Source organism: Macaca mulatta, chromosome 15 (genome assembly GCF_049350105.2).
Source record: "Macaca mulatta isolate MMU2019108-1 chromosome 15, T2T-MMU8v2.0, whole genome shotgun sequence".
Lineage (NCBI taxonomy): Eukaryota > Metazoa > Chordata > Mammalia > Primates > Cercopithecidae > Macaca > Macaca mulatta.
Window position 1 is genome coordinate 44,355,286 of NC_133420.1, and position 26,954 is coordinate 44,382,239.

The 26,954-nt window shown below is 46.7% G+C and overlaps 1 protein-coding gene across 50 annotated transcripts in view; it reads right to left on the bottom strand.

The window, feature by feature from the left end:
• The window catches only part of ZNF618 (zinc finger protein 618), a 170,100-nt gene that overhangs the window by 75,805 nt on the left and 67,341 nt on the right, over positions 1-26,954 (bottom strand). For all 50 annotated transcript variants that reach the window (XM_077968268.1, XM_028834953.2, XM_028834954.2 and 47 more), the window contains exon 2: positions 1,252-1,295. In XM_077968268.1, the coding sequence (XP_077824394.1) occupies positions 1,252-1,295 (44 nt within the window). The remainder of the gene's footprint in view (positions 1-1,251; positions 1,296-26,954) is intronic.

The following is a 26,954-nucleotide window of genomic DNA, read 5'->3' on the forward strand; positions in this document are numbered from 1 at the left end:
ATCCACCCAACAAACGGCTGCCAGGGTGGTATTCCTGAAACACCAAGCTGAACGCATTACTCTCCTGCTCAGAGAATGTCAGTATCTTTCCATGGTTTCTCAAAGTACATTCCAAAGAACATTTGCTCAATGCAATGAACTTCAATACAGGGGTCCCATGGTTAAGAAGTTTGAGAAATATGATTCTCTTTCTCACTCTCTAAACATAATTCTCTCTCTCTCTCTCTCTCTGCCTGTCTCTTCTCAAGCACACACATTAGCATATTAAAAGATCTGGAAAGTCCCACAGCAAATAAACCTTTTTAATTTCGTTTAACCCGCTGTCCTCTGAACTTATTGGGCCACAGAAAGAACCCTTTTTTTCCCCACACAAAAAAATCCATTAACATTTTAAAGAACTAGTGTTCCATAGGCCAACGGGCAAATTATTCTGCTTGGCATTCACAATCTGACCCTCAGCTCTAACAGGTAACCCTAGGATCGATTCTAGATTTTATGTACGTGTTCTGGGGAGCCGTCTCTCTTGTCTGTCCCTTACCTTCTTTCTGCCTCCAAAGCCCCAAATAAAGGTCACATGGCCATGGTAGCCTTGCTCTACCCAACAGAACAGCAGCAACAGCAGCAGCAGCATGGGTGCTAACATTACCTAGTACCTACCTGTGATACCTGTCATGATGTCCATAGCTTGGGACTGTCTGATATCTCTTTCTCTCTTCTTTGGTAAAAACAGTCCAGTTCTCCATTGGGGACAACCCCCCCTCCCTTCTCCTACCATCCTTGAGGGTGAGACAGGCCACCCCCTCTCCACCCTGGCTAATCAGAGTATCCCATCCCCTGCTTTGGCATGACTGGTTCAGAGAGAGGAGCACATGACACTAGCACGTAGGCCAATGGATTCTGGACAAGGATGGGACTAGCTGCCCCAGGAGTTCGCCATGCAGCAGGCCAGATGGAATTCCAGCCCAGGTCTTTCTGCCTAGTCTTACACTTCACTCCTAAGTTCTCAACTTGAGCGGCCAATGGCCGGTTCAGGAATGAACCATCCTTGGATTCTGGTCACAGGTATCCACATGGAAAATGCTTTCCATGACCTCACACTGTCTGGGGAAGTCTGGATACTTCTTGCCAAGGAGGGCTGGCCTGGACCATCCATCCTTTCAAGGGGAAGGTGAGGACCAGAGAGTGGTAACTGTTAGTCATGAAGACCTGAGTCAGTGGGTGGACAAGCTGGGGGCAGGAGAGGGAGTGTACCTGCTCGCAGTGCTTTTCCTTCCGGCTGCACTGGCTCCGTCAGCCTGCAAAAGAAACCCAAAACACCTACATCAGCCAAGGCAGAAGACGTAGACTCGACCTGCTGCCACCCCACCAAGCTCCCACTGAATACCAGCCTTCAGACTGTGGGGTGAGCTGGCCACAAGCCCCTGTCCCGCTCCTCCAGGCTGGCCAAACTTGCACCCAGTGGTAAGAGGGAGTCAGGACACCTCCCCGCAATCCCACTTGCTTGGCCCTTTAAATCCCACTGAGCACCCACTGCCAACACAAACTCAGCAACTGCACTGCCCTGGGGACTCAGTGAAAAGTAAGTAACCAGCTAAATCCGAGATTGAATTGCACCATTTTTATTTTCAGCTGGGATTTCCAATAAAACAGTAGCTGTAGATTTATTCCTACCAACCAGAGGGAAAAAATCCTATTACGTTAAAATATTCTTTCCCCCAACCCTATGAGCAGAAGGCAAGAGAGTGCCAGTTCTTAATCTCTTTTATTTGGGTGTCGGGGGGAGGGGGAGATAAAGCTAACCAAATGAAATTTTCAGAAATCATAAAATTCTGGTTCAGATGCAGAGACTGGGGACCTGGGCACAGAGGGAGCTGCCTGAAGTCTCATGAAAAAAAATTCCAGGGGTCCTGACTCCTGGACCAGTGCTCAGGGGGACCTCAATGCAGAGGCTGACAGAGAGGTTGCAGACCTGGGAACAATGTCTAGATCCTCCATCACCACCTGCTGAAGATGCATTCCCGGCCTTTGTCAAAACACTTCTAATAAGAATCATAGGATAATACAGGTCTGAAATTCAGGTGCATATCTGTTTCCAAATTCAGAATTTTTCCAATTTTAGAAAGGTAATGTACGGCCCTATGTCTTATATTTTGAAACAACCCTGGCAGAGCCCCTGCTAATCAAGCATGTTGTTATTTCTATCGTAAAACATATGCATAGGTAACCCTACGTAGGATAAATGCCAACAAGACAACCATCAGGACCGTAACTAGCCTTTTCTCCCTTCAGGTCAAGTTCTGCTGCCTCATCAGTTATAAAAACTTTTTCAAGTTTCTTTGAATTTCAGGACTGAGGATGGACTGAGGATCTGAAATAAAACACCAGCAGCTACCTTTTGATGAGTGTTTACGAGAAGTTGCAAACTGGCAAAATCAGATGGCGGACTTCGATTCAAACAAATTGGCAATATATAAAAATAAAAGAATTGCACTGAAAAAAGGCCAGATCTCCACCTTCTCTTATTAAACTGGATAACCCTGTGATACCCAGTCCTACATGGTGACGGGCAGCTAGAGCTGACATACTTGGTTCTCCACAGTCTCCATCCCCTCCTCCTGCCTTATAATCACCCAGCCCTTGTCTGGTCCCAGCAGGCATCCACACTTGCTCCCCATGGAGAACTTCCCATTAGGCGCTAGGATATGGACATTAACGCCTTCTCTCATTTAATCCTCACCATAGGTCCTCCCCCACTCCACCCCATAATATCCCCATTTTACAGCAAGGGCACAGAAGGTCAAATAATTTATTTATTGAAAGTCCCACAGCTATAAGCTCAGGACTGGGTCACCCCAAAGTCCAACTTCCTCAGTTATGGAGCATTTTACTTCCCACCGATATTCAGGAGAGCCAACTGGGAAATGGGGTGACATCAAACAGCTCCTATTTCCCACACAAGGGAAAGGGAAAGGGAAAGGTTAAGGATGAATAGGGAGGGAGAAATGTGAGGTCGGGAAGGAAGAAATTAATGAGCTGCTCATGTATTATTTCAACAGAAGAAACAAGAAAGCAGAAAACGGTTTGCATATCATTTCAATGGAAGCAAAATAACAGATCAATTACGGCCTCTTTCCGACATCTTGCATTCCTCAAAACTTGTATGTGAAGTGAACAGGCTGAAGTTGTTTGAATGTTTGCATCATAAGCAGCAGAAGTGGTATGGGTGGAAATTCTGCCCCAGAGAGCTTAAAAAAATGGTCAACTCCCAAATGGATCTCTTGCCTTTCAGACTTAATTCTGTGCGGGTATTTTTAGCATGTCACACACACTTTTAAAGTTGTCATTTTTGTCCTTTTCCTTCACAATTTCACACAGAGTTGACCAGCTCGAGTGCAGCAAACATGTGACAGAGTGTGGGATAAGAGTCTCTGTTTTCAGCATGCCTAATAATCTCCACCTTTGTTTCTCTTTTACTGAGTGAATACTTCGGCTTTTGTGTTACTGGTAGCTGCACGTGTTTCTGTTTTCCACCCATTTTATAAAACAAAGAGAAAGTGCTAAAAATATTCAAAGAGTTGTCGAATACTTTCGCAGAGACTCAGGTGGTACTGCTGGGAAACTGGGGCAACTAGAGGAAAGAGTTCTACCTGGTCAGGGTGTGGGATGTTCAGATGGTGGCGGATGAGAGTTGCTTCATTGGGATATGGATGGACAATGCATTCAGTGGGAGATGTCCAAGACACATGTCTCAGTATCACAGCACATGGCAATCACAGCATGTGCACCTGGCCAAGTCCAGCTACACCATGAAGAGAGAGCCAAAGCCCACTGTATTGGGAGCACCAGCTCCCAGGGTGGAGTTCCATACACGCCAGGCCGGTGTGGTCTGTCCTTACAAATACATCACAGCCATTCCTTCCAAGTGGATTAAGCTGAACTTCGGACGCTTCCATGTGCCGAGGCCAAAATGTTCTAACATCAGCAATTTCATATGATTCAACCTAAACAATAAACTCATCTGTACCCTGTGTAATCTGACCTGAGTCTCAATTTGAACTGAAGCTTAAGAGAACAGAGTTTAGAGTTAGATTGAGTTCAAGTCCTGGTTTTGCGTTTTCCAGCACTGTGATCTTCAGCAAGTCACATGTACTTCCAAGACCTCGATTTCTTCATCTGCAAAATGGCAAGATGCTAATCACAGGCCCTATCTCACGGGACTGACTTGAGAGGCGAGATAACTTAAATAAGGTAAAACATGTAATAGCACGTAAAAGTACTTAGTGAGTGCTTGGCTATAACAATGAAAATAATCACTGACAACCCTATAGTTGGACGCCACTATTTATTGGGTCTAGGAAACTGAGGCACAGAAAAACAGAATGATATGTATAAGACGAACGAGTCGCAGAGCCAGCCTGGGCTGGACCATGGGTCTTCTGCCTCAAGGTCTTCCCCAAATCCCAAGCTGCAAGTCAGCATCTCATGACTGGCCACCAGACCACCACAGCCCAAAGGCCTTCTCCAATGGTGCAGTCAGAATGACGGTAATGTCACTAAACTACTAAGTGCAGCCCTGGTATACGTAGTCATTACTCAGGTAATGGAAACTCCCACTGCAGCTGCTGTTGTTTCACCATCTTCTGCCACTGGACTGGGTGCTTCTTAAGGATGTAGCTTGTTGCCTGGCTCTGAGTCTCATTTTGAACCTTAGACAAGCTCTTTCCTTTCTCTGGACCTCAGATTCTCCATAGGTTAAAAAATGGGGGCAGGGAAAGGAGATTAAAACAGATCATCTCCCCCACTCCATGTTGAACTGACCCAACCTTAATCAGACCACTCTATGGCAAATAAAATAAGCAGGACCCCAGGGAGATCCTCCTTCTCACTCTCGTGAAGCTGGGGTGAAGGTGTATCCAAGCCCTCCAGTCCCGCATAAGGGTGCTGTCCCCGCTTCCCCGTCCCACCTATTCTTATTTACCAGTTTCCCCTCAGGACCTGGGCAAGGCTATTTTTGGTTTCATTCGACCCTCCTCTTCCCTCCCAAATGAATGTGAAGTTGTTCTTTTCCATTCTCTTATTAAGGGTTTTCTTGGAAAGAAAATATTATTCCAAACCCAGAAATTTTATTTCTAAATTTGTGCAAATGTAAGTTGTAAGACATTAGCTGCATTTCACATTTTGTGCAAATGGCAGAAACAGGCAATTCGTGTGCTCCGGGATGGGGGCTGGCCAACGATTTCGATAAAATAAACCCTTTTTTAATTTAAATGCTAATGCACTGAATTAAAATTTAATAACTGAGGAAATTGAAAAGCCGAGCAGGAATATTGGAAATAAATCCAAGCAGAAACAGCTGAAATTAAAAATTCTAGAGAGTGGGAGGATAGCAGCTAAGCTGTCTTATATGATTACATTTTTTTTTTTCAGAATGAAGCAAAAAAAAAAAAAAAAAATCCTATCTCTCTCTGGCTCTAGGGCAGTAAATCCACAGTGCTGTGATTTATTGCTCAATTTTCCTGAGGGAAAAAGGCTTTCTTTAATGCTGAAATATTTCATAAATTTCAAGCCAGCATAAATTCTTAATTTAAAAGTTATGGAGGTCACATTTAGTGCACTGGTACGGTTCCAAAATCTTAAAGGAATAGCAGCAACAAAAAAAAAAAAAAAAAAAAAAAAGGTCAAAAGGAGGGGTAGAATTTGCTCTTTTCTTTTTTTCCTTTTTTTCATTTTGGTTTTAATTCACACAAGTTGAAATTTCATTATTAAAGATTCCTCCTGGATGGATAGAACCCAAGCACGTGGGGGAACCAGTGTGTGTTTGGAAAAACCTGCTGCAAAAGATGAAGAGATAAAGATTTAATTCAATTATAAAATGGCATTTTTTTTTTTTTTGTAAGCCACTTGAGGAATTTCTGGTAAAAATTTCCTCCCTTCATTGCCCGGGAAGGGGTGAGGGTGGGGGAGGGTGGCCAATGTAATTGCTTCTCTTAGATCTCCAATCTTTTGTGCACACTGATATATTCATTTGTTATACAGCTGTTCAGCGGCGGAAAGAATGCTGGGGCGCCCATAATTCTAAGCAAATCAATCAAAAATTAATGATTTGTCATGCTTGCACAATGGAGGAAAAACAGCTCCTTAGGTCCTGGCTGCCTGATCTCGAAGAATGAAATGCCTTTCTTCGATAAGAGAGCCGAGCCTGAGGTGCCACAAATGTGGGGGCCTCACAGACCTCCTAGCTCTGTGAGGGCAGAGGGGGGCCGCCATCTTGGAGGGGGCATTTCCAAGATGGCGCCTCAGCTAGCCAAGCTCAGGATGGACCTGGCGCAGCACATTTTCACAGTGCTATAATTAGGATTTTGCCTTTTCCTCCCCCACCGCAACTCAAAAATTACTTGGTCTCTAGAGAATTGAATGGCTCCCTCCTCCCCCAGCTAGATTTAATTTGTCCCTGTTCATTGTTTTCCCAACCCTGCTGACACACAGACATCAACCAACTTTATGGGACTGGGACTGGGGCTGCAGTTCTTGAAGCGTCTGTCACCCCTCCGGGGTGCATGTTGTCCCTCCTCCAAAGGCCACATCCCACACATGACCGTGTCAGCAGCACCCAGCTCAGGGCCTGGCACAGGGCAAATACTCAGCAAATATAGTTGAATCTGCTAATTATGACTGTTTCTCAAAAAATACTGATAATGAGGTTGCTTAGATGAATGGTGCATTGGCAGTCATGCTTGAATGAAATATATCAATTGACTGCAAATAATTATTCTTTTATTCACTCAGCAGATAGTTCTTGAAACCCTACTATGTGGCAAGTACTCTGCTGGGCTCTAGGTAGATGACCTCAAATCCACTAGGGGACAATTCTGAATGCCCAGTGGTATTTTTCAGGCTTCTCTGCACCCTTATGGAAGGGAAGCACGAACGTGAACCCAGAAAGAAATGGGAGTTTCTCTGCATGCTCAAATGCCCTCTGAAGTCTTGTAGCTTACGAATTCATTTGAATGTTACATTCACAACCACCAAATACACATGACACCATAATATATATTTAATATATTTTTATATGTTAGTACAAACATCAACATTGTTTTAAATAACCAGCTGGTACAATTAACCCTGCAGGAAGATATGTGGCCTCAGTAGTGGGTACAACCAACTGCATTTAACCTGGAGGCCTGCAGGGGGCACTGCGCGTGCAAGAAGCATCCACCAACCCAGGACCTGCCCAGAGGATGATTCTACCCTGTGTCCCCTAATATTTAAAGGACAGTTGGTCTGAAACAACTCAAGCCTTATTTATATATCTCTTTCCTTTCCAAAAGCCAGTGAATCCCCAAACCTTAAAGTATAACTTTCTGTCTCTCCCACTGAGGCACAAGACTCAAGGAGAATTCACTCATTCATCCAACAAACATTAATTAAGCTCCTTCTACATGCCAGACATCATTGTAGGCAGCTGGGATATATCCATAACCTCATGGCAATTACATTCAAGTGAGGGGAGACACTAACATAAGGCGTAATAAATAAGTAAAACATATAGCAGGCTTGAAAGTTATCAGTTCTATGGTGTGTGGGGGAGGCGGGTGGGGGGGTCATGAACAGGGAAGCATAGGGTGGTCAGGAATGCTGGGGAGAAGGGAGGAGCCACAGGCTGCAATTTTAAGTAGGGTGGTCAGGTTGGCATCATTGGGTGAACACTGTAAGAGGGTGAGAGAGTTGGCCATGTGGTGTCTGGGGCAAAGTGGATGCCAGTGCAAATGACCCCAGGACAGGAGCACACCTGGTGTGCTTGGCAAACAGCAAGAATGCCAGGGTACCTGGGGCAGAATACGTGAGGACGAGAGGAGGAGAGATCATGGAGGTCAGCTTATGTAGAGCCTTGCAGGCCACCGAAGAGCCTTGGCTTCTACTCTGGAAAGCCACTAGAAGGTTTTTGGCAAAGTGACATAATTTGACTTCCATTTTAGAAAGATCACTCTGGCTGCTGTGTTGAAAGGGGACCATGAGGCCAGGGGGGAAACAGGAGGCTGGCGGGGCTACGGAGCGGTCCATGGAAAAGATGATGGTGGCAGGGACTGAAGAGGGTGAGGAAAGGTTGAGTTCTGAATATACTGGTAGGTGCTGGTAAATAAGATGTGGGGTATGAGATAAAGAGTCAAGGAAGATTCCAAAAATCATGGGCCTTAGCACCAAGGAAAATGGAATTGCATCTCTCCCACACACGAGAACACTAACCATCAGCACAGTACTTTACAGATAGTTATGCTGAATGAGATCTTCCCAGTAACCCTGCGGGGAAAACACTGTGGTTTAACTATGCCCCTTTGACCAAGAATTAACCAAGCACCTGGAGGGGCTAAGTGACTTATCCATGGCCAAACCACCGCCAATGGCTTGGCCAAGGTTCACACATCTTCTCACTCCAAGTCCACAGCTATTTCCTCTATATCCTTGGCCCTTCCTCTATGGAACCAATGGATAAAACTTAGCCCCAAACCTTATGGATGAACTGTTTTTCTGTCTAGCCACAGAGCTCCAACTCAGGCACAGGCAGCCCCAGCATCTCTTCACCAGGTGTCCCTAAAAAACGCCATTTAAGAGTGCCAGGGCCAATGCTGAAAAAGTTATAAAGAGCTTTGCAAGTTACAAAGAGGATTCTGTTCCCGGGAAACCAAATATATGATAAATTCTCTAATTAGACCTTGCCTCTTAGATCATACTCAGTGGTATGTGTCTAACACATTGTACTTGGCTTTTAATTTTGTGTTATCTTTCCCAACTGAACATGGTAACTCAAAGCCACTGACTACCCCAGGTTCCAAGCTTGAGGAGTGGCTAGAGGCTGCCAGAGAAGACCCTGGCCTGAAAGAACTGGAACTCACATGGGTTTGTGCCATTTTTCCATAAATATTTATGAAGTTCCTATTAGATGTGTGATTCTGGGCAAGGCCTTGGCTGGTGGAGGATGCTAAGATGAATCAGACCTGGTTCCTTATTCACTCACCCAAATACCACTATGTATTACGATGTAAGTGCCTACTATGGGCTGGGAACTAAAATAGTTACTGGGGACACAACAGCAACAAGAACAGTGAAGGGGACAGGCATTGACGACTTAGTGGCTTCAATCTATCAGTTTATAATTACCACCTGAGATGCGTGCTCTGAAGGAAAAGGTCTGGGTTCCATCAGCATCTTTGACAAGAGGATCCAACAGACTTTAGGGTCAGGAAGAGCTTCTCTGAGGAGGGATGCTGGAATAGTGAGCACAGAGCTCACACTCAACAGGGGCAATAGAAACTCTAGATGCAGGTGAAGCTAACGCAGGCTGGATGACAGGGAGCAACACGCACCTCATGCAAGGCAGTGAGGAAAAGGGCACCACCTTGCTCAGCTGGGAAGCCCAGGTCCCTGAGCCTCGCTGGACTGCAGCCTTCTCTGAAGGTTTCACCAATGAAGGAAGCGCCCAACCCACCCAACATGCACAGGCTCATACAAGGACTTCCTGACTAGACCCCCAGGCCGGGGCCCACACCTCCCTCTGGACTTGGTAGCTTCCAGCTCTGAAGGGGAAGGAACAATGGTTTGATCTTTCCCCTTTTTATTTGCTGCGGAGTGGCCACAACGTTCCATGGAACAGAAATGTGAAGACCATCCCCAAACCAGGTCTAAGCATCTTCTCCGCAGGATGCCCCAGAGACATCGCGATTGACTGGCCAAGTTTCCAACTACGAGGGAAAGCCAGGGAAAATTACCACTTTCTTTATGCCTCTCGGTTCTGATGCCTTTCTTTCTTTCCCAACCCTGGCTCTCTGAGGTCCAGAGTTAAAACTAAATCATGCGTCCCTGGAATGGAACCAGTGTGGGTCTTGTCTGCTTCCTGTGAGTTTCCAGGTACAGGTGGATTCTTCTCCTCTCTCTGATAGGCAGCCATGCAGATTGGATCCAGACCCTAATACAGTCTTCATCATCATCATCATTGTCTTTGACATCACTGTCAACAGTCAGGAATCAGTAAGTCCTGTAAGTCAGGCTAAGGGAGCTAGAAGCTTATGGATGGACTTGGAAGGCATGTGCACCCCAAAAGCAACTGCGAGCTGCAGTATGCAGACCAGAGGCAACAGCCAGCACAGAGTCCAGTGTCCCCTTCCAGGGAAGAGATGATGGTGGTTTGGGGAAGGTGGTGGAGGAGAGAAAGCTGCAGGACTGAGAGCTACTGGGAGCAGCAGGGATCAACTGAGATAATATGAGGAAAACACCCAGCAAGACACCAGCACATATTAGTTGCTCTTTGAACACAGGTTTTTGTTGCTGTTGTTGTTTAAATAAACTGCAGCAGCTATTGAGAAACCCCTGCCAGTCTTAGACTATGTGCAGAGGGCCTGGTTTCCTTCATGCACAGACCTGGGCCCCTGGGAGGGAGGGAGGAATAGAATAATTCACCTCCAAACCTGAGGCCTGAGTCACGAAGTTTCAAGGAGAAGGGGGCCAGGCGCGGTGGCTCACGCCTGTAATCCCAACACTTTGGGAGGCTGAGGTGGCTGGATCACCTGAGGTCAGGAGTTCAAGACCAGCTTGGCCAACATGGCAAAACCCTATCTCGCCTAAAAATACAAAACATTAGCCAGCTGGACTCCTGGAATCCCAGCTACTCAGGAGGTTGAGGTAGGAGAATCACTTGAACCCAGGAGGCAGAGGTTGCAGTGAGCCGAGATTGCACCATTATACTCTAGCCTGGGCAGCAAGAGCAAAACTTCATCTCGAAAAAATAAAAATAAAAATAAAAAATAAAAATACGGAAAAGGTGGAAATCTGCAGAGGTGGAGGCAGCAGCCTCCCCTGCAGGGCTATGTGGGACTCACCACCCAAGGCACAGTCTGGTTCCCATCCCAGGGCACCAGGTGCCACCATGGCTGGAGGCCTCAGTCTGTACATGAATCCCACAGGTACTATGACAGTTTCTGGTTGATTAATGTGTGTTCTAGTCCCCGAGCTGGGCAGGATCAGAAAGTGTTCTAAATGTTGTTTCAAAAAGAGTGAGGTTTTTCCTAGATCAGGCCCAGTGAGGTGTTTTTATTTTTTAAAACTCTTTTTTTGAGACGGAGTTTCACTCTTGTTGCCCAGACTGGAGTGCAATGGTGCAATCTCGGCTCACCACAACCTCCACCTCCCAGGTTCAAGCAATTCCTCCCTCAGCCTCCTGAGTAGCTGGGATTACAGGCATGTGCCACGACGCTTGGCTGATTTTGTATTTTTAGTAGAGATGAGGTTTCACCATGTCTGTCAGGCTGGTCTCGAACGCCCGACCTCAGGTGATCCGCCTGCCTCGGCCTCCCAAAGTGCTGGGATTTACAGGCATGAGCCACTGTGCCTGGCCTAAAACACTTTTTATTTTGAAGAAATTTCACATTTACAAGTTTCTCAGGGATAGCAGGGAGCTCCCACATATCCTTCACCTGCCATCAGGGGCTCCAGGCAGGGCAGTAAAATGGTCAGAATTCTGTCCTCCAACTGGCTGCTGGCTAGGGCTATGACAGACACCAAGACCAGTTAGGGGGTAGATGTCAAAGTCCAGGGCGGGTTGGCTGAGGTCTGAGCTAAGGCAAGGCGACGCCTGGTCTCCCTCCCAGGGACCAGCAATCAAAATGCCCACAGGCTCCAGCAGTCACCAGGAAGAAAGAAGCCAGCAGCAGCAACAGGGTAATGGTTACTGGGAGTCAGCCTGGGCACAAGCGCCCCCATGTGCAAGTAGGACACTGGATGCATCATGATCTCTCAGTGCCTCTGTTCCTTTATCTGTAAAATGGGGAGATCCCACTGCCTACCTCATAGAGACATTGTGAGGATTAAATGAGCTAAGTTGTGCTTGGAACAGGGTCTTTCCATCTATGTAGTGCCAGCTAATATCATCAATTCAGCATAAAGGGCTTCAAATGAAGATAATCCTAGTGATCTAGAAGTGGCCAGCATCCACTGGGCACTTCCCATGTGCCAGCTCTGGCTCAGGGTACAGCATGCATCACCTCATTCAACGTTCTCAACTACCATAAGAGGTGGGGATGTCACCAGTCCCCATATGCAGGGGAGGCCTTAGAGGCATGCTGGGTCCAGGGACCGGCTGGGAAAGACTCAGCCAGGACTCCAATCCAGATACTCCAAGTCCAAATCCACATTTTCAAACCCAACACCATCCTGCCTCCAAGGCTGGTGGGGTGACCTTGGAGAAAGTGACTTGCCCCGTCATCTTTCAGCGTGGACACGTTCCTCTGGGTGCATAAATGCTGCTCTGCTTGTTTTCTTTTTTAAAAAAGAAATGCATCTCAGTTCTTTCCAGTCACAGTTAATCTCTCAATTTACAAAAGAGTGAGTCATGTGACTGAATTCCACAAAAATTCTCTCTCCAGGTTTATGATTTTACAGAAAACTCTAGGGAAAACCGCCTGGAGCGAGTTAAAACCAGATCAGCCATAAACCATGTCCTGGTACAGCCTCACCAAGCTGAGACTGAGATTACTCATTAAAAATGTGATAAATATTCACTTCAGATCAGCAGGAAGTGGGGGTTGGGGATTAAAAAAAAAAAAGGAAACTTTTTTTTGCTTCATGGAGAGAAAAACCTATTATAAATACAAAGGGTTGCAAACTCCAAAGTAGGTGAACCTAGAATTCAGGGACAAGGTTTTAAGTCACCCCCTTAGGTATTTCTATGTATGGCAGTAGGGGAAGAGGCTGTCCTCAAATCTCTTCTGGTGAACTGAAGGCTTCAGCCTCCTTTGATATGGCCAGGGTAATGCTGGCATGTCTGGACAGCCTCACCAGGGAGGAGGAAGAACTTCACACTCTAGGAGACCCCTGTTAGCACCAGGCCTTCCTCTGACTTGTTCGAGAGGCAGTCTCTGGCCCTCAGACTGCCCATCTGTTCAGTGAGGTTGCTGGACCCATGGCCTCTCAGAAACATTCCAACTCTGATATCTGGAGTCAGTCAGGCCTGAGTTCAAATTCTGCCTGGGCCACTTAGTAGCTGGACACATCCTGTCTCTCAGCCTTAGTTTCCTCTGATGTAAAATAGAGACAAAAATCCCCCCATCCCACGGCTGTTGGGTGGATGAAGTGATAGAAAGTCTGCAACATTCTCAGCCAGTGCTAACAACACTACATAAGCCTCAGATCTGGATGATGTCATTAAGATTACATTGATGGTGGTAAGTAAAATTAATACATTTTTTAAAAAGGCAAACATATTCTGATCACTCCAGTCGGCAGGATTTATTTGGCACAGTAGTTCCCAGTATAGAATCTACAGGCAGATGGGCTGGGTTCGAACCCTGGCTCCACCACTTACACACTATGTGTCACTGGGTAAGTCACTTAACCTTTGTGACTCAGTTTCTTTATCTGTCAAATGGAGATAATAACAGTACTGACCTCACAAGGTGACTGAGGACCCCATCAGTTCAAAATACATAAAGCTCTCAGAACAGCATCTGGCACTTAGTAAGTAGCATATAAGTACTACCTATATAAATAATTACTTTTTATAAAATGATTTATTAGTAGTAAACTTTAGCTATAACTATTATCACTTATTAAAATTTGGGCAAGTCCCTTTTCCTCTGGGCCTCTGTTGTCTAGCTATAAACTAGAGAATTTTGAGGACCCTCATAATTCTGAAACTTGCTAATATTGTCTCACTGCCTAGACAACAGTCTACTCTAACCACGTCTAGGGAGCCTTCCCTGACCATGAGCACCAAGAAGGTGCCTGAGAACACCTAAGAACATCGCCACTCTGCAGCCGTGCTCCCCACCAAACTGTAGGTTGTGTGAGGGTGGCTTGCTGTTTTCAGCTTCTCTGTGGCTCCACGGTACCTAGGGCTATGGACATGTTGCGTTAAGATGAGGCTTCATAAAAGTCAGTCAACTGGTTTAAAACATAAAGGAATTGTAGTTCCAATAGTCAGAGGGCCAGGGTGGTGAATGGAGTCCAAGGAATCATTTCATCTACTTTAAGAATGGCCTCTTCTAACCACTTAGTAGTGGCTGCCTGGGACCATGTGTGGAGAAAGATTCTGAGGTCACAGCAGAGCTTGGTTAGAAAGTGCTGTGATTGATTACTGATGTCTGCAGTGAATATGGTAAAGTTGGGGATGGAAGCATGCTTGCCCCCTCTAATCTAGTCCAGTGCTCTTTTTTTTTTTTTTTTTTTTCTTGTTTTGAGACGGAGTTTCACTCTTGTTGCCCACACTGGAGTGCAGTGGCATGATTTTGGCTCACTGCAACCTCTGCCTCCCAGGTTCAAGTGATTCTCCTGCCTCAGCCTCCCGAGTAGCTGGGATTACAGGCATAAGCCACCACTCCCAGCTATTTTTTTGTGTGTTTAGTAGAGACAGGGTTTCACCATGCTGGTCAGGTTGGTCTTGAACTACTGACCTCAGGTGATCCACCCGTCTCGGCCTCCCAAAGTGCTGGGAAAAGCTCCTCTTTTACAGACAGGGAAACTGAGGCCTCCTGACCCCCAAAGCACCCTTCTTCCGGTCACCACATTTTCATTTGCAAACCTATTCCCACATAGAAGAAAGAAGCTGAGGCCTTTTAAAATGTGTAGTAAAAAGAGACACCAAAGAAGAAAGAAGACCAGAGACAAAAGAAATATACATGGAAAAAAAAATATGTGTAAAGTGCAGGGCTTACTTTTGCTGTGAAAGAGAAATAATTACAGAAGGGCAAAGTAGATGTTCTAAGTAAGACTTTTGTTTTTTTTTTTTTTTAAAGAAAGAAAAGTCTGGAACACATGCTCAAAGTAGAAATCTTACAAATTCCTATTGCAAAATAACTCCTGGTCAGCCAACCACAATCTCTATAAATATATCACAAGATCAACAGCCCAGGAAAATAGGGGGAGGGGGAGAACAACTGCATGATTTTTTTTTCAAAATCAAAACAGTAGACACAAAATAGTCCCTCTCACAGTTGGAAAGGAAGGAATCACTCATATTTCTACAAAATGAGAGGCCCATGAAGAAGTGAAAGACTGTAGTTCCACACATCCTGATGGGTGCCTGCTGAGAAATCTAGGCAACCAGACTATTTTGAAATTATTCTACAATTCTGTTTTCTTCACGGAGGGGGGCGGGGGGGAGAAATCTGGTACCTTGAATTCATTAGGGCAGTCATGAGCTTACAGTGACTTCCACGGGGTGAGGCAGGGTGGCAACAGCCAGTCAAACACTCTAAGGGGTCTGATTTGGGAATATCCTTCAGAGTTTAGGCTAGGAAAAAAAAAAAAAAAAAAAAAAAAAAAAACAGAAGTCATTCTAGGCCCTTTAAATGGAGGTAATTTAATATAAGGACAGGTGATGAGTGACTAGAGAAGGCAAACAGGAGACATAGAGAAAACCAGGGATATCAGCCTATGAGGGAGCTGCTGCTACCACCCACAGCCCTGGAGAGATAAAAGGGATGAAATGGTGTTATCAGAAACTGGGGCTGTCCAGCAAGAGGTAAAATTATGGCAAGGCTGCCCACTGGGAGTGGACCATAGAGAGAAGGGCTGGAGCTAAACAGAAAACACCACCAGAGGCAGAGAATGGGTGGGAAGAAGTACCCCAGGTTTCTCCCTCCCTTTTCACATTCCAATCTTCCTGCTAAGCATCCTACTGGTTAAACTTTAGAAGTCCAGAGAGCAAGGGCACCTAGCAAATGCAATCCCTTGCAATACAGAGCATGGCAGGGAAAAGGAAGGGATGGAACTGAGGTCAAACCAACAGATCAGTTCAGATAGGAAACTCCAGAAGTGCAGGATGCACTTGAAGACACTGCCCTGCACAGCTAACCAAAGAGTCCACCTGAGTCCAGCTCCCCCATTTGGACTCCAGCCTCCTCATCAGCAAGAACTGCCTTGTCTTGAACTGCACCACCCTCTGCACTATCTAGTGGAATCACAGCTTGGAGTTTAAAGAACTCTGAAAGTCTGGGAAATAGATGCCTGGCCACATAGCCCAGTTCCCCAACATGCAGGTTGCTTGGATATCCTTCTAGCATATTGTAACTCCAGTGTTGCTGAGAAAACTATGGAAAACTCATCATGTGGAAGTGTAATGCTGTCCTCAACCCCCTGCCCAGAAGACACAAGCACCCAGTGGATACTCTAGAAGCATCCCTTGACCAGCCCTATAGGGACGATGATCAGAGGCTCTGGGGACCAAAGTATGACACCAGCTGGGCTAGGGAAAACGCACTCCTAGGGCCCCAGAACTTTCCACATTCAAGGACCCTCCAGAGGCATGCAGGACTTTTTGCTGTTTGCTGAACAGTATCATAAAAGGCAAATGCATCCTGCCCCACACAGACTCACCCCTCAGAACCTCTTTGTCCTAGTTGTTGCTAAAGGCTTGACTTAACTACATTCTGCAAAGAAAGAAAGGGCCCTTCCCCTTCCTTTTGGGTTCCATTCCCACCTCTTCCAGGCCACAGGGGCGATCTCCCTCCCCTGTTTTCTTAAAAGCCCTTATTGCCTGGACCATTCAAAAGATATTGATCAACTGGCTGCTATACTCAGTCATCTTTTTATGACCTGTCTTCACAGCTGGACCATCCATCTTTCCCAGGCAGGGGCTGTGCCTCTGGATTCCCCAGTGCCCACCAGACAGCCCAGCACAGAGAGTGTGTCTACATAGCATCCTTAAAGAGGAAGATGACTCAGGTTCCCGGAAGCCTGAGTCTGGAGTGAGGCAGGAATAACATATTCTATCAATCCCCCACATACATTTGTTTAGTGATTTTTTTACGTCCATTACTTCATTTAATTCTTCACAAGGTAGGAGTCATGATTTCCGTTACGGAAAGGAAGAAGCAGAGGTTAACTGACTGAAGTGACAAAAACAGAATCAAACTATGTCTATAACTTTACATAAGGTTTCTACAAACAAACACCACGTGCACATATACGGTATCCCTAAAAGCACTTGCCCTGGATGGCTCAAAATTGAATGATACTTTTCTCTTTCCTGCTTCACTTTCCATTATTACCACTTTTGAGGAAGAATTCATCATCCTTTCCAATACTCATGCTGTACATCTATAGAGGCAGGTATTAGGATGAGGTGATTTCCTAGGGTTCCATGCTACTCCTGATGGAAGAAGACCGTGACTCTACGAAGACCTGCCTTTACCATCTCCCCTGAGGAGAGGCCTGGGTACACACCCCTTCAGTGGGAAGTTCAACACTCAACGACATCCAAGCTCCACCTGGGAGCTGAAGAGGATGACCTCGGAGTACCTTCATGTACTGAGATTTTCTCTTTCTAAGGGACTCTTGGGGAAAGTCATCTTTAAGCCTATTGCCTTTTTAATACAGTAGACCCCGGGAGCAGAGTTTTTATATTGTGTGTAGTTGCAACCACAATAGATATATGACTGCTAGTACGTAGTAAGACACTATTATGTGCCAGCAACTCTAAAAGGCTCATTAAATGTGTCTGATCTCATCCAACATCCTCATTAACTAGAGATTATTCATCTACTTTACAATAGGGGAAACTGATGTCCTCAGACATGCCTTGCTGTTTTAGGGAATGGAATTCAACTGAGAATGTTTGTAGGTGAGCAGTCCAACCGCATGGCAAGTCTGGAATGCGAATGTGGGTCAGGCATCCTTAGTAAACCATTTCCTTTTGTCCTCACCACTTAGTGGGTGGTAGAACATACTATTGTCACTTTCCTCAGACTTCTCAGAGTTCCCAAAACTACCATGATTTTATAGAATAAAAAAACAAGGTTCAGAGAGGTGGAGACACTTATCCAAAATCACACAGCTAGTTAGCAGCAGGGCCTGGATTTGAACCCAAGCTTATCTGGCCCTAAGGCCCATCACTCAACCATCATGCCATCCCTAACTCCCCCAAAAGGGAATGCAATTAGAGGATTACAAGGAGTCAGACTGCACCCCCAAATAGGGAAATATATTCAGAGTCACAGTCAGAGTTAGTCCTGAGGCGGTGTGCTCCCCATGAGAGACTGTCATCAGGGGGTGGACAGCCACCCAGTGGGGAAAAAAAAACAATCATTTTGAGCAAAAGGACAGATCAGCTACTCAGTGTGCAGGGAAGGGGTGGTAAAAGGTGGTACTCCTTGCCAGGATATTCCAATTCTGGATCCTTCTGGAAGATCCCAGCCCTTCCTAAATGCTTCTTCAAACCAGTCTTAATTATCCAGCTTTTCTCCTCCATATTTAAGGGCCACCATCTTTTAGTAAAATGCTGCGGACCAAATATTTCATTTCCTTTATTCCCCTCTTCCTGGCTTCACAAGTGTAGTAAAAAGTTAATGAATCTATAAATTGCTCACTGGCTTAAAAAAAGAAATAACAGTTAATGGAAATTTTAATGAAACGCCCCGTCCACATAACTGATGGCAAACCCAGGGCCGGAATACCTGGCACCAAATGGCCCAAACAGAGTGCCACGAAAGCCTCAAGGCAGTCACTGAAAGAAAGCGCCGCTTCAAGCTCATCAATGTCTGAATGATGACCAAGTCTCCACCCCAGGCTTTGCGGTGGCAACTTGAGTCCCATCTGCCCAAAGGGAAATGGTATCAGCACATTCAATCATCAAACTGGGAAACCTAGTTTCTAAGAAAAGGAAAATGGCACAGAACCATACTTGTTCTTAGCCATGAGGTCAAGGTTTGGGACAAGACTCCAAGATGGGAAAAGTCATGATAACTGAAAAGTCACTATGTACTCAAGAGGCCCCTCAATATACAACTGCCTGAGTTCTCATCCTCTGGAAATACTAGAGTTAATGGGAGAGGAGTGTATATATATTTTGGAAAAAGAGCTCCAAGCCATCCTGGTAAAAGCTCCCTATTCACAAATATTGTTTGGATGCCTAGTCTATGTCAAACACTGAACTAGAACCTTTGCTTATTTCTGATATGTCCCCTAAAACACAGCAAGGTACATATAAATACCCTCCCTTTAATCTGATGAGGAAACGGAAGCACAGAGAGGTTAAGCGACCATCCCAAAGCCACACAGCTAGTCCAGTCCCATCACAGCAAGTTGTTACTCATGAAAAACCACCTAGGTTATTTCAAAAGCCCTCCAACAGGCCTTCTAGCCTCCATTCAAGCCCCCTCCCATTCAACAACTTCCACTTGTAGCCTGTTTGGTCTTTGTAAGACACAAGTCTGATCCTGTCCCCCTCCCCCTCCTCCTCTTTTTTCCCCTCCCCCTCCTCCGCCTCGGAGACATAGTCCCTGCCCTTCTCCAGCATCAGCTCCCACCAAGGCCACCCTCACAGCAGATGCTCCGGCCACACCAGGGCTTCTGGACTTGCTTCCACACTCACTGCCTGGCTCTCCCTCCACATCTTTGAAGTCTCATCCTAGACATCCCTTCCACCAGGGAACCTCTCGAATGTCCCCACCCTGCCCTACCCCACTTCCCGTCTCACCCTGCCACCCAAGGCCGGGTTGGAGCCACTCTGATGTCTACTCTTCCCAGAGATCCCACCATTCAATGATTTGAACGCCTCTTTCTCCAGGCCAAGGGCAGCCTGGATGCAGAGACCAAGGCTTATTCACAGAGTGCAGGCCTGGCCCCCAAAACAGACCTGGAAAATGCTGAGTACAGGCAGGTGGCACAAGACGTCCCCCTATGGCAGCCTTGTCACACAACCCTGGGCTCAAACCCTGAGACCAGGTCCAGCTTGCCCAGCCTCCAATCTCCCGGAGACAGACTCACATGGATCATTAATCCATGGTTACTGGGGATGATGGAGCACTAGCAAGAGTCAGAAGAAATGCTACTTCTTCTAACACCTGCAACCCGACTGCATCTAATAGGGTGCAAGTGGTTGAGACAGAGAGAGACAATGAGAGACACAGCCGGCAGAGCCAGGAGCTCAGAGAAGGACAGAAGTGGGGGTGTCCACTAGCACATGCTCAGAAGAGGGGGACAGATAAGGTGGTCCTTATGGCATTCTGAGCCAAAGGCAAGCTATGGAGATGCCAGCTTGCCAGCAACCAGGACTCTCAAAGAAATACACAGGGATGAAAAATACCTGGAAACCATAACTGTTGCTTTTAGTTTCTGGAGATTTTGAAGTCTCTTTCTTTTTGTTTTTCCCCTAAACCAGTTACAATTAGCATTGAGGGATATAATTACGTTGTTAGTCTAATTGCCTGTTTGAAGCAGGATCTACGGGGGTTTAATGGAAGATTTGAGGGGGGGCAGATAAAATAAAAAAGTCAGGATAATCACAGAAGAGATGAGGTAGAGACAAGATCTGAACTGCACCAGAGGCCAGGGAATTGCCTCCCGTGCCAACTCCCTCGCCTGGCTGGGCAGGGAACCGCGCTACCAGGCGGCGCGACTTCGCTGGAAATTGATTTTGGAGATGCTGACCTAATTAATCAGGAAACGATCCTAGAAAGGCCCTCAGATTTGGAGCCTTCGCACTATTATTGGCAGTGACACACTTACACATCGGCGGGCAGGATTTTCCCAGGCGGAGCCAGTGTGGTGGCGGCTGACGGAGGTGAACCATGTAGGGCCAGAGACCTGCCCTTCAGTCCAGGGGTGGGAGGGAGAGAGGAGCAGGGAGCATACAACCTCTGGGGACAGAAATCAGGAGGGAGCTCTGAGCTCAGGATGAAGAGGAACATTCTCCTCCAGGGAAAGAGTCTGACTGAGGTAGTGGGCACCTTGACAACAGAGGCATTTAAGATGGATGATCCCGTGGTGGGGATGCAGAGGAACCAGCCGTGAGGAAGAACCATACACCTCCGAGGGCCTGTAAAAACAACTCCTGTCTCGGACCACAGAGAGGACAGGGGTCTGGAGGGATAGTGGGGGACAAAGGAACTCTTCACATCAGAGGACCATCTCTGCCACCGACCCCTTGAATTACAGGACTTGCACTGTGAACACCCAGCCCTTGATGTGGGACTGCAATGGAAACGCTCCTTCTCTAATTATATCTTTTCAAATGCATGCAGCAATTTGTAATAGCCAGCAGCCACCTCCATGTGGGAGATGTGAAACTCCAATGCAGAAGTCAGATGCAAGGTGATGTCACGGGCAATTACAGCCATCCCATGGTACAACAGCCTCACTCTTCCGTCACCCATTTCATCTAATTACAAGATCTGGACTGGCGACCGGGATTGCCTGCATTCAAGCTTCATCTCTGCCACTTACAGGCCGAGTAAAGAGGCAGAGATCAAATCCCTTTTGGGAAGAAGCAGGAGAACAGATGATCTCATAGGAAACTCCCAGTTTCAAAATGTAGCAAAGCAGGAACCTTCTCCACCAAGCTGGTAAGTGCAGAGATAATGCCATCAACAGATCTGACCCTGGGTATACATCTCATTTGTGGGGTGGGGAGCACTGCTTTCTTCCTGTTATTACCAGCACTGTCTTCTGTAGCCGCCACCACCACATCAGGGACTCCCACTGCTTCCCCAGCACGGCTGGCTCCTAGCACAATGGCTGGCACATTTTGGGCCCTCAAAAATATGTGGATGGACGAATGGCACAAAACAGGCACTTAACTAGCAACTACCAGGTACATCTGGTTAAATAACACATGGCCTTTTAATCCACTAACTTTTGATTAAAAACGTCTCAGCTTGAGAGGGCCTCCAGAATCTTTCTAGAACCTTCTAACTCCCATGGCTACAGGCTTCCTCTGATGCAACAACTGCAGAGCTATGAGACCCAAGGCCTTGCCTGTTCTCTTGAAGGCCCTGATACATTCCACAGAAAAGTGTGAGGATCTGGATTTCCAGAGTAGACTCAGGGGCACGAGGTGGGAAATGTCATCTCTGCTTTCCCGCCCTATGCTGCCTTCTGACTAGCGAGTGCCTAGAAACTGAACTGTCATATTCCAGGTCTCAGGGCTGCCTGGGAGAAATCAGTTCTGCCCGGTTTTCTGCGTTTTACCCATCCCGGGTTGACAACGGGGATGGAGTACGCTCGAGGCCCTCAGTACAAAGGGAGTGAAAATTCCACCGCTCCATTTATGAGGTCGCACTGCATGTATGACCCAGAGCAGAAAGACTCATTGAAATCCAATAAAGACGAGGGCGGGGGAGGCCGCTGTGTTCCTGGAGAGGCCAACAGCATCTCCTTCCATGCAATCTACCCAGCTCTGCCATTGACTGAGGAAAAAACAAGCTGCCATTCTGAGGCTCTTTGTCAAGAATGGCAAGATGGCGACCAAAGGGATGGCCTGGACCTCCCCTCTCCCTCCCATTCTTCTAGGCCTGCAACTTAAAGGACTTCAAAGTCTGAGACAGCTGTGGTTTTCTTGCAGGGAGAAGCGGGGAAGAAAGAGATTAGCAATTTTATTTCTAATAAAACATAACAATAGAGCTGCGGCACTTGTTTTCCTAGTTGAGACTCTTATTGGCTGCTTTCACATTCTGAAAGGCTGGGGGAGACCTTGAACCGGCTCAGAAGCCTCCACACCAGGGCTGGTCCGGCCTCAGGGAGATGTGGACAGCCTCATGCCAAGGGGTCTCCCGAAGACCTGACTCTGAGCTTGTAAAACGCAGGCCAGAACTCTCAGTTCAGCTCAGTTCAGTTCCACAGTCATTAAGAATCAGAGGCGGCACGTGGGTGTGGGAGGTGGAAGGTTCCGGTAGGGGTATGTGTGTCAGGCCCTGTGCAGAACTTTGGGTACTTCAGTGATTAGATGGACACCTCAAGGAACATGTGAGCAGGAGGACCTGGCTGGTGTCACGTGTCACGAGTGTATTATTCCCACCATTACATGTGCTCAGCAGTGTACTAAGCACTCTACACCCATGACCTCTTCATGGTAATGCTGTGGAGTAGGTATTCTTATCTCGATTGTCCAGAGGAGGAAACTGAGAATTACTGAGATTAAGTATCTTGCTCAAGTGAAGGAGCCCAGGTTCAAATCCAGTTCTGATTCCAAAATCTCCTGGACAATCCCAGCCACCCAGTGTAGAAGGATTCACTAAACAGCCCCAGAGCTCTTTGTCGAGAGCACCAAATTGCTTCATTCTGCAAACCTTCCCTGAGCCCTTCCTCTGCAGCAGGCACCACAAGCTCATGACTTCTGTCAACGGTGGTGCTGGATAACAACAGGCCTCCACTCAGACGGGGACAGGGGAGATGCTGTCTGTGTCATTCCCAAAACAGAACACAGATTTAAGAACCAAAGACAGTCAGGAGGAGGCAGGCTTTCCCGGAACCACCGCAAGTAGAATGGGCTGCAGGAATATGTGGGTGAGCCCAGCTGGAAACAAGCAAACACCTGTCAGGAATTCTGTAGCAGGGGTGGCATGCAGGAAGGGTCCTGGGAATAACCAGCCACTGGGCTCCCTTGCAGCTCTGCAAGGACAGATGAGTCCAAGAGCACGAAATCCCCAACTTGCCAGCTGCCATTTCCAGCACATAAACACACACACTCCCATCTACATCCTGCGAGGGGTACTTTCACAGCCCCTCTCAGAGAGGAGGCAAAAGACGCACGCAGACACTCACTCCTCGGCGGTGATGCTGATTAACATCGCAGCTTGCCCCACACCTCGTGCTGGTAATTACACACTGGGTCAGGGCCAAGTCCCTTCCTCTAGGTGCGGTGTCTGCCATCAGGGGGATGAAGGTGGGATGTCTTGAAGGAGTGAAGGGCTGCCTGCCTCTGTGAACTCACGAGAAGTCCCAGGACTCCCCGTTTCCTTGGAAAATAGTTTCTAGACTTGTCACCAATAAATTGCCTGAATCTTTTTTTTTTTTTTTTGAAGACTTCCCCCACTTCACTAATTGCATTCACTGCCTTTTTCTCCATAAATTTAATTAACTTGCTATGTGACCTTGGGCTAGGCAAGCCACCGCCCCTATTTAAACTCAGTTTCCCTGTCTGTAAAATCAGAGTGGGGCTGTAACTTCTTGTTCAAGCCTGAAAGCTTGAATACCCCAGGTTTCCGTGAGGGGGCTAAGCCTGTGGCCTTGATATTCCTGGCTGCTTTGGCCCAGGGGGCTCTGCAGAACGCCAAGACCATTCTGCTCTGAACAGCTCTTGGCCCTGACAGTGGTGCTGGCTCTCAAGGCCTTGCATTATTCTAGAAGAAAAGGCGGGACGGCCTAACTTGGCGAGGTCCTCTTTGTCCCCGATGGAGCCTCAAAGCTCAAATTTGCCTCCAGCATTTCAGCAAAGCCGCCAGTCCCTGGGAGTAGCAGAGACTCCAGATCAGGGACTGGATCAAGAGCATAAGCGTGAGGCTGAAATTGTAATAATAATAACTGACATTTATATCACGCCTTTCATCCCCAAATCCCAAATTAATTAACTTTTTACGAGACATTTTTAAACTAGTGCCATTTAATAAAATTCTATTAGGAGAAGTCTTTTTTTCTCCCCCCAGCCCTATATTTTTATTAACAGCCACCAAAAATATAATTTACAGGCAACCAAAAGCCAGTCAAGAGAGGGACAGGGAGAGGCTGACTCTGCCAGTGACAAAGCAGGAGACCCAGGACTGGCCACAGGGGCTGATGCCCTGGCCCCACTGTTAGGGGTCTGGATCCTCTGGAGGTCCCATGGGCCTGGATTACTCTACAAAACTGAATCTCAGCCCTGCATCATTCATCCCATATTTATTGATCATCTATTTTCTGCAGCCACTATACAAGCTGCTGTGGACAAAGCGAGTGAAGAAAGCAGTCATGACCCCTGCACTCTTGACATGCACCATCTGATGTAGTAGAGAAACGTAAAACCAAGATCTCACCAATAACTAGATACCTATCATTGTGTACATGCGGAGAAGGAACACACTCCTCTCTTTCCCCATGACAGCATCCCACGGGGCAACAGTCTAGTCTGGAGTTGGTCGCAAGGACGTAAGGTAAGGCCTCCCTGAAAACCTGGTATTTAACCTGAAAACGTGGTTTGGCTTAAATCAAGCAAAGGGAGGAGATGAGGGAAGGGGGCATAATCCACGCAATGGGAACAGCATGTGTGAGGGCTCAGAGGCTGGAAGGTGTTGGGCATGTGGGAGGAAGGAACAGAAGGCCAGCCTGGCAGGACAGAGTGAGGTGGGGAGAGGGGGGAATGGGGCTAGAAAGGTAACCAGGCTGGTTGATCCACCCTGAGGAGAATGGAGAGCTGACCATGGCAGGATCAAATGAGTCATTCTCATTAACGGGTTCACAGGTGGCCTGCACACTACTTCGTATCTGTGGAATGTCACTTTTTTATGTGCATCTGTTACAGCCACACTGTCCAACATGGTTGCCACTGAGCTTTTGAAATGTGGCTAATCCAAATTGAGATGGGCTGTCACAAGGAAAACACACACTGATTTCAAAGACTTTGTAAAAAATTTAAAATGTATATCTTAAAAAGAATTTTTATTATAATTACATGTTGAATTGATAATATTTTGGACATAATGGGCTCAATAAAATATGTTATGAAAATTAATTTCACCTGTGTCTTTTTCCTTTTTTAACATAGATACCAGAAAATTTCAAGTTACACATGTGGCTTGCATGACATTTCTATTAGATAGTTCTGTGTTGTGTATTTAAAAATTTTAAGTATGGCCGGGCATGGTGGTTCATGCCTGTAATCCCAGAACATTAAGAGGACAAGGTGGGCAGATCACTAGAGGCCAGGAGTTCAAGACCAGCCTGGCCAACATGGCAAAATCCCGTCTCAACGAAAAATACAAAAAAATTAGCCAGGTGTGGTGGTACACAACTGTAATCCCAGCTACTCAGGAGACTGAGGCACAAGAATCGCTTAACCTGGGAGGCAGACGTTGCAGTGAGCCGAGACCATGCCACTGCACTGTAGCCCGGGTGACAGAGCAAGACTCTGTCTCAAAACAAATAAAAATAATTTTAAATAAAAGATTTATTTTCATCTACTCTAGGGGGAAGATGAGCATTCATTGACTAGTGAGGCAGAAAAGCCCACATCAAGGGCTCATTTAGGCCCAAGAGTGTATTTATCTGGCCCTCTCCCTGATCTTCAATAAAGCAGAAAAAGAAGGTAGAAAGAGGAGAAATTCCACATTGGATCAAACTGTGCAGGGCGAGGTGTGAGCAAGGGCAAAGGGAGCCTAACATTTCTTTTTTTTTTTTTTTTTTGAGATGGAGTCTCGCTCTGTCGCCCAGGCTGGAGTGCAGTGGCCGGATCTCAGCTCACTGCAAGCTCCGCCTCCCGGGTTCACGCCATTCTCCGGCCTCAGCCTCCCGAGTAGCTGGGACTACAGGCGCCCGCCACCTCGCCCGGCTAGTTTTTTGTATTTCTTAATAGAGACGGGGTTTCACCGTGTTAGCCAGGATGGTTTCGATCTCCTGACCTCGTGATCCGCCCGTCTCGGCCTCCCAAAGTGCTGGGATTACAGGCTTGAGCCACCGCGCCCGGCCAGGGGAGCCTAACATTTCTAAGAGGCAATCCAGCCTCAACTATCACCCATCACATTCCCTATCCAGATTTAGAAAAGAAGGAAAAGGCATTAAAATGAGGAAACCTGAAAACCTAAGCCTCATTTGACTCTTACTCTCTGAATCACAGCAAAGCAAGGTCAGGAAAAGATCAAAGTTCTCCAAAGTCACCTGCACTCTGTTTCAACACTGAAGTCCAAGCCCTCCACTATCCTGACCACCGGCGCAGGGGAGGCTACAGAGGGCACAGCCGAGGCCAGGGCAGGGGACCTCAGTCCCCCTCGTCCCCTCTGCTTCTCTCTAGTCCTTAAACAGGTTTCATAAACCAATGGCCTTGAGTGGGACTTTTGAGTTTTATAAGATCTTTTTTTTCAATTAGTTGTCATGATTTGAAATTTTGGGAGGTTTTATATAAAACTTCAGATTTATAGCTTTTCTTAAAAAAAAAAAAGAAAATCAGAAGATCTGGCCACACTGGGTCTGTGTTCTGCCATGGCAACGATCAGCTGTGGCTG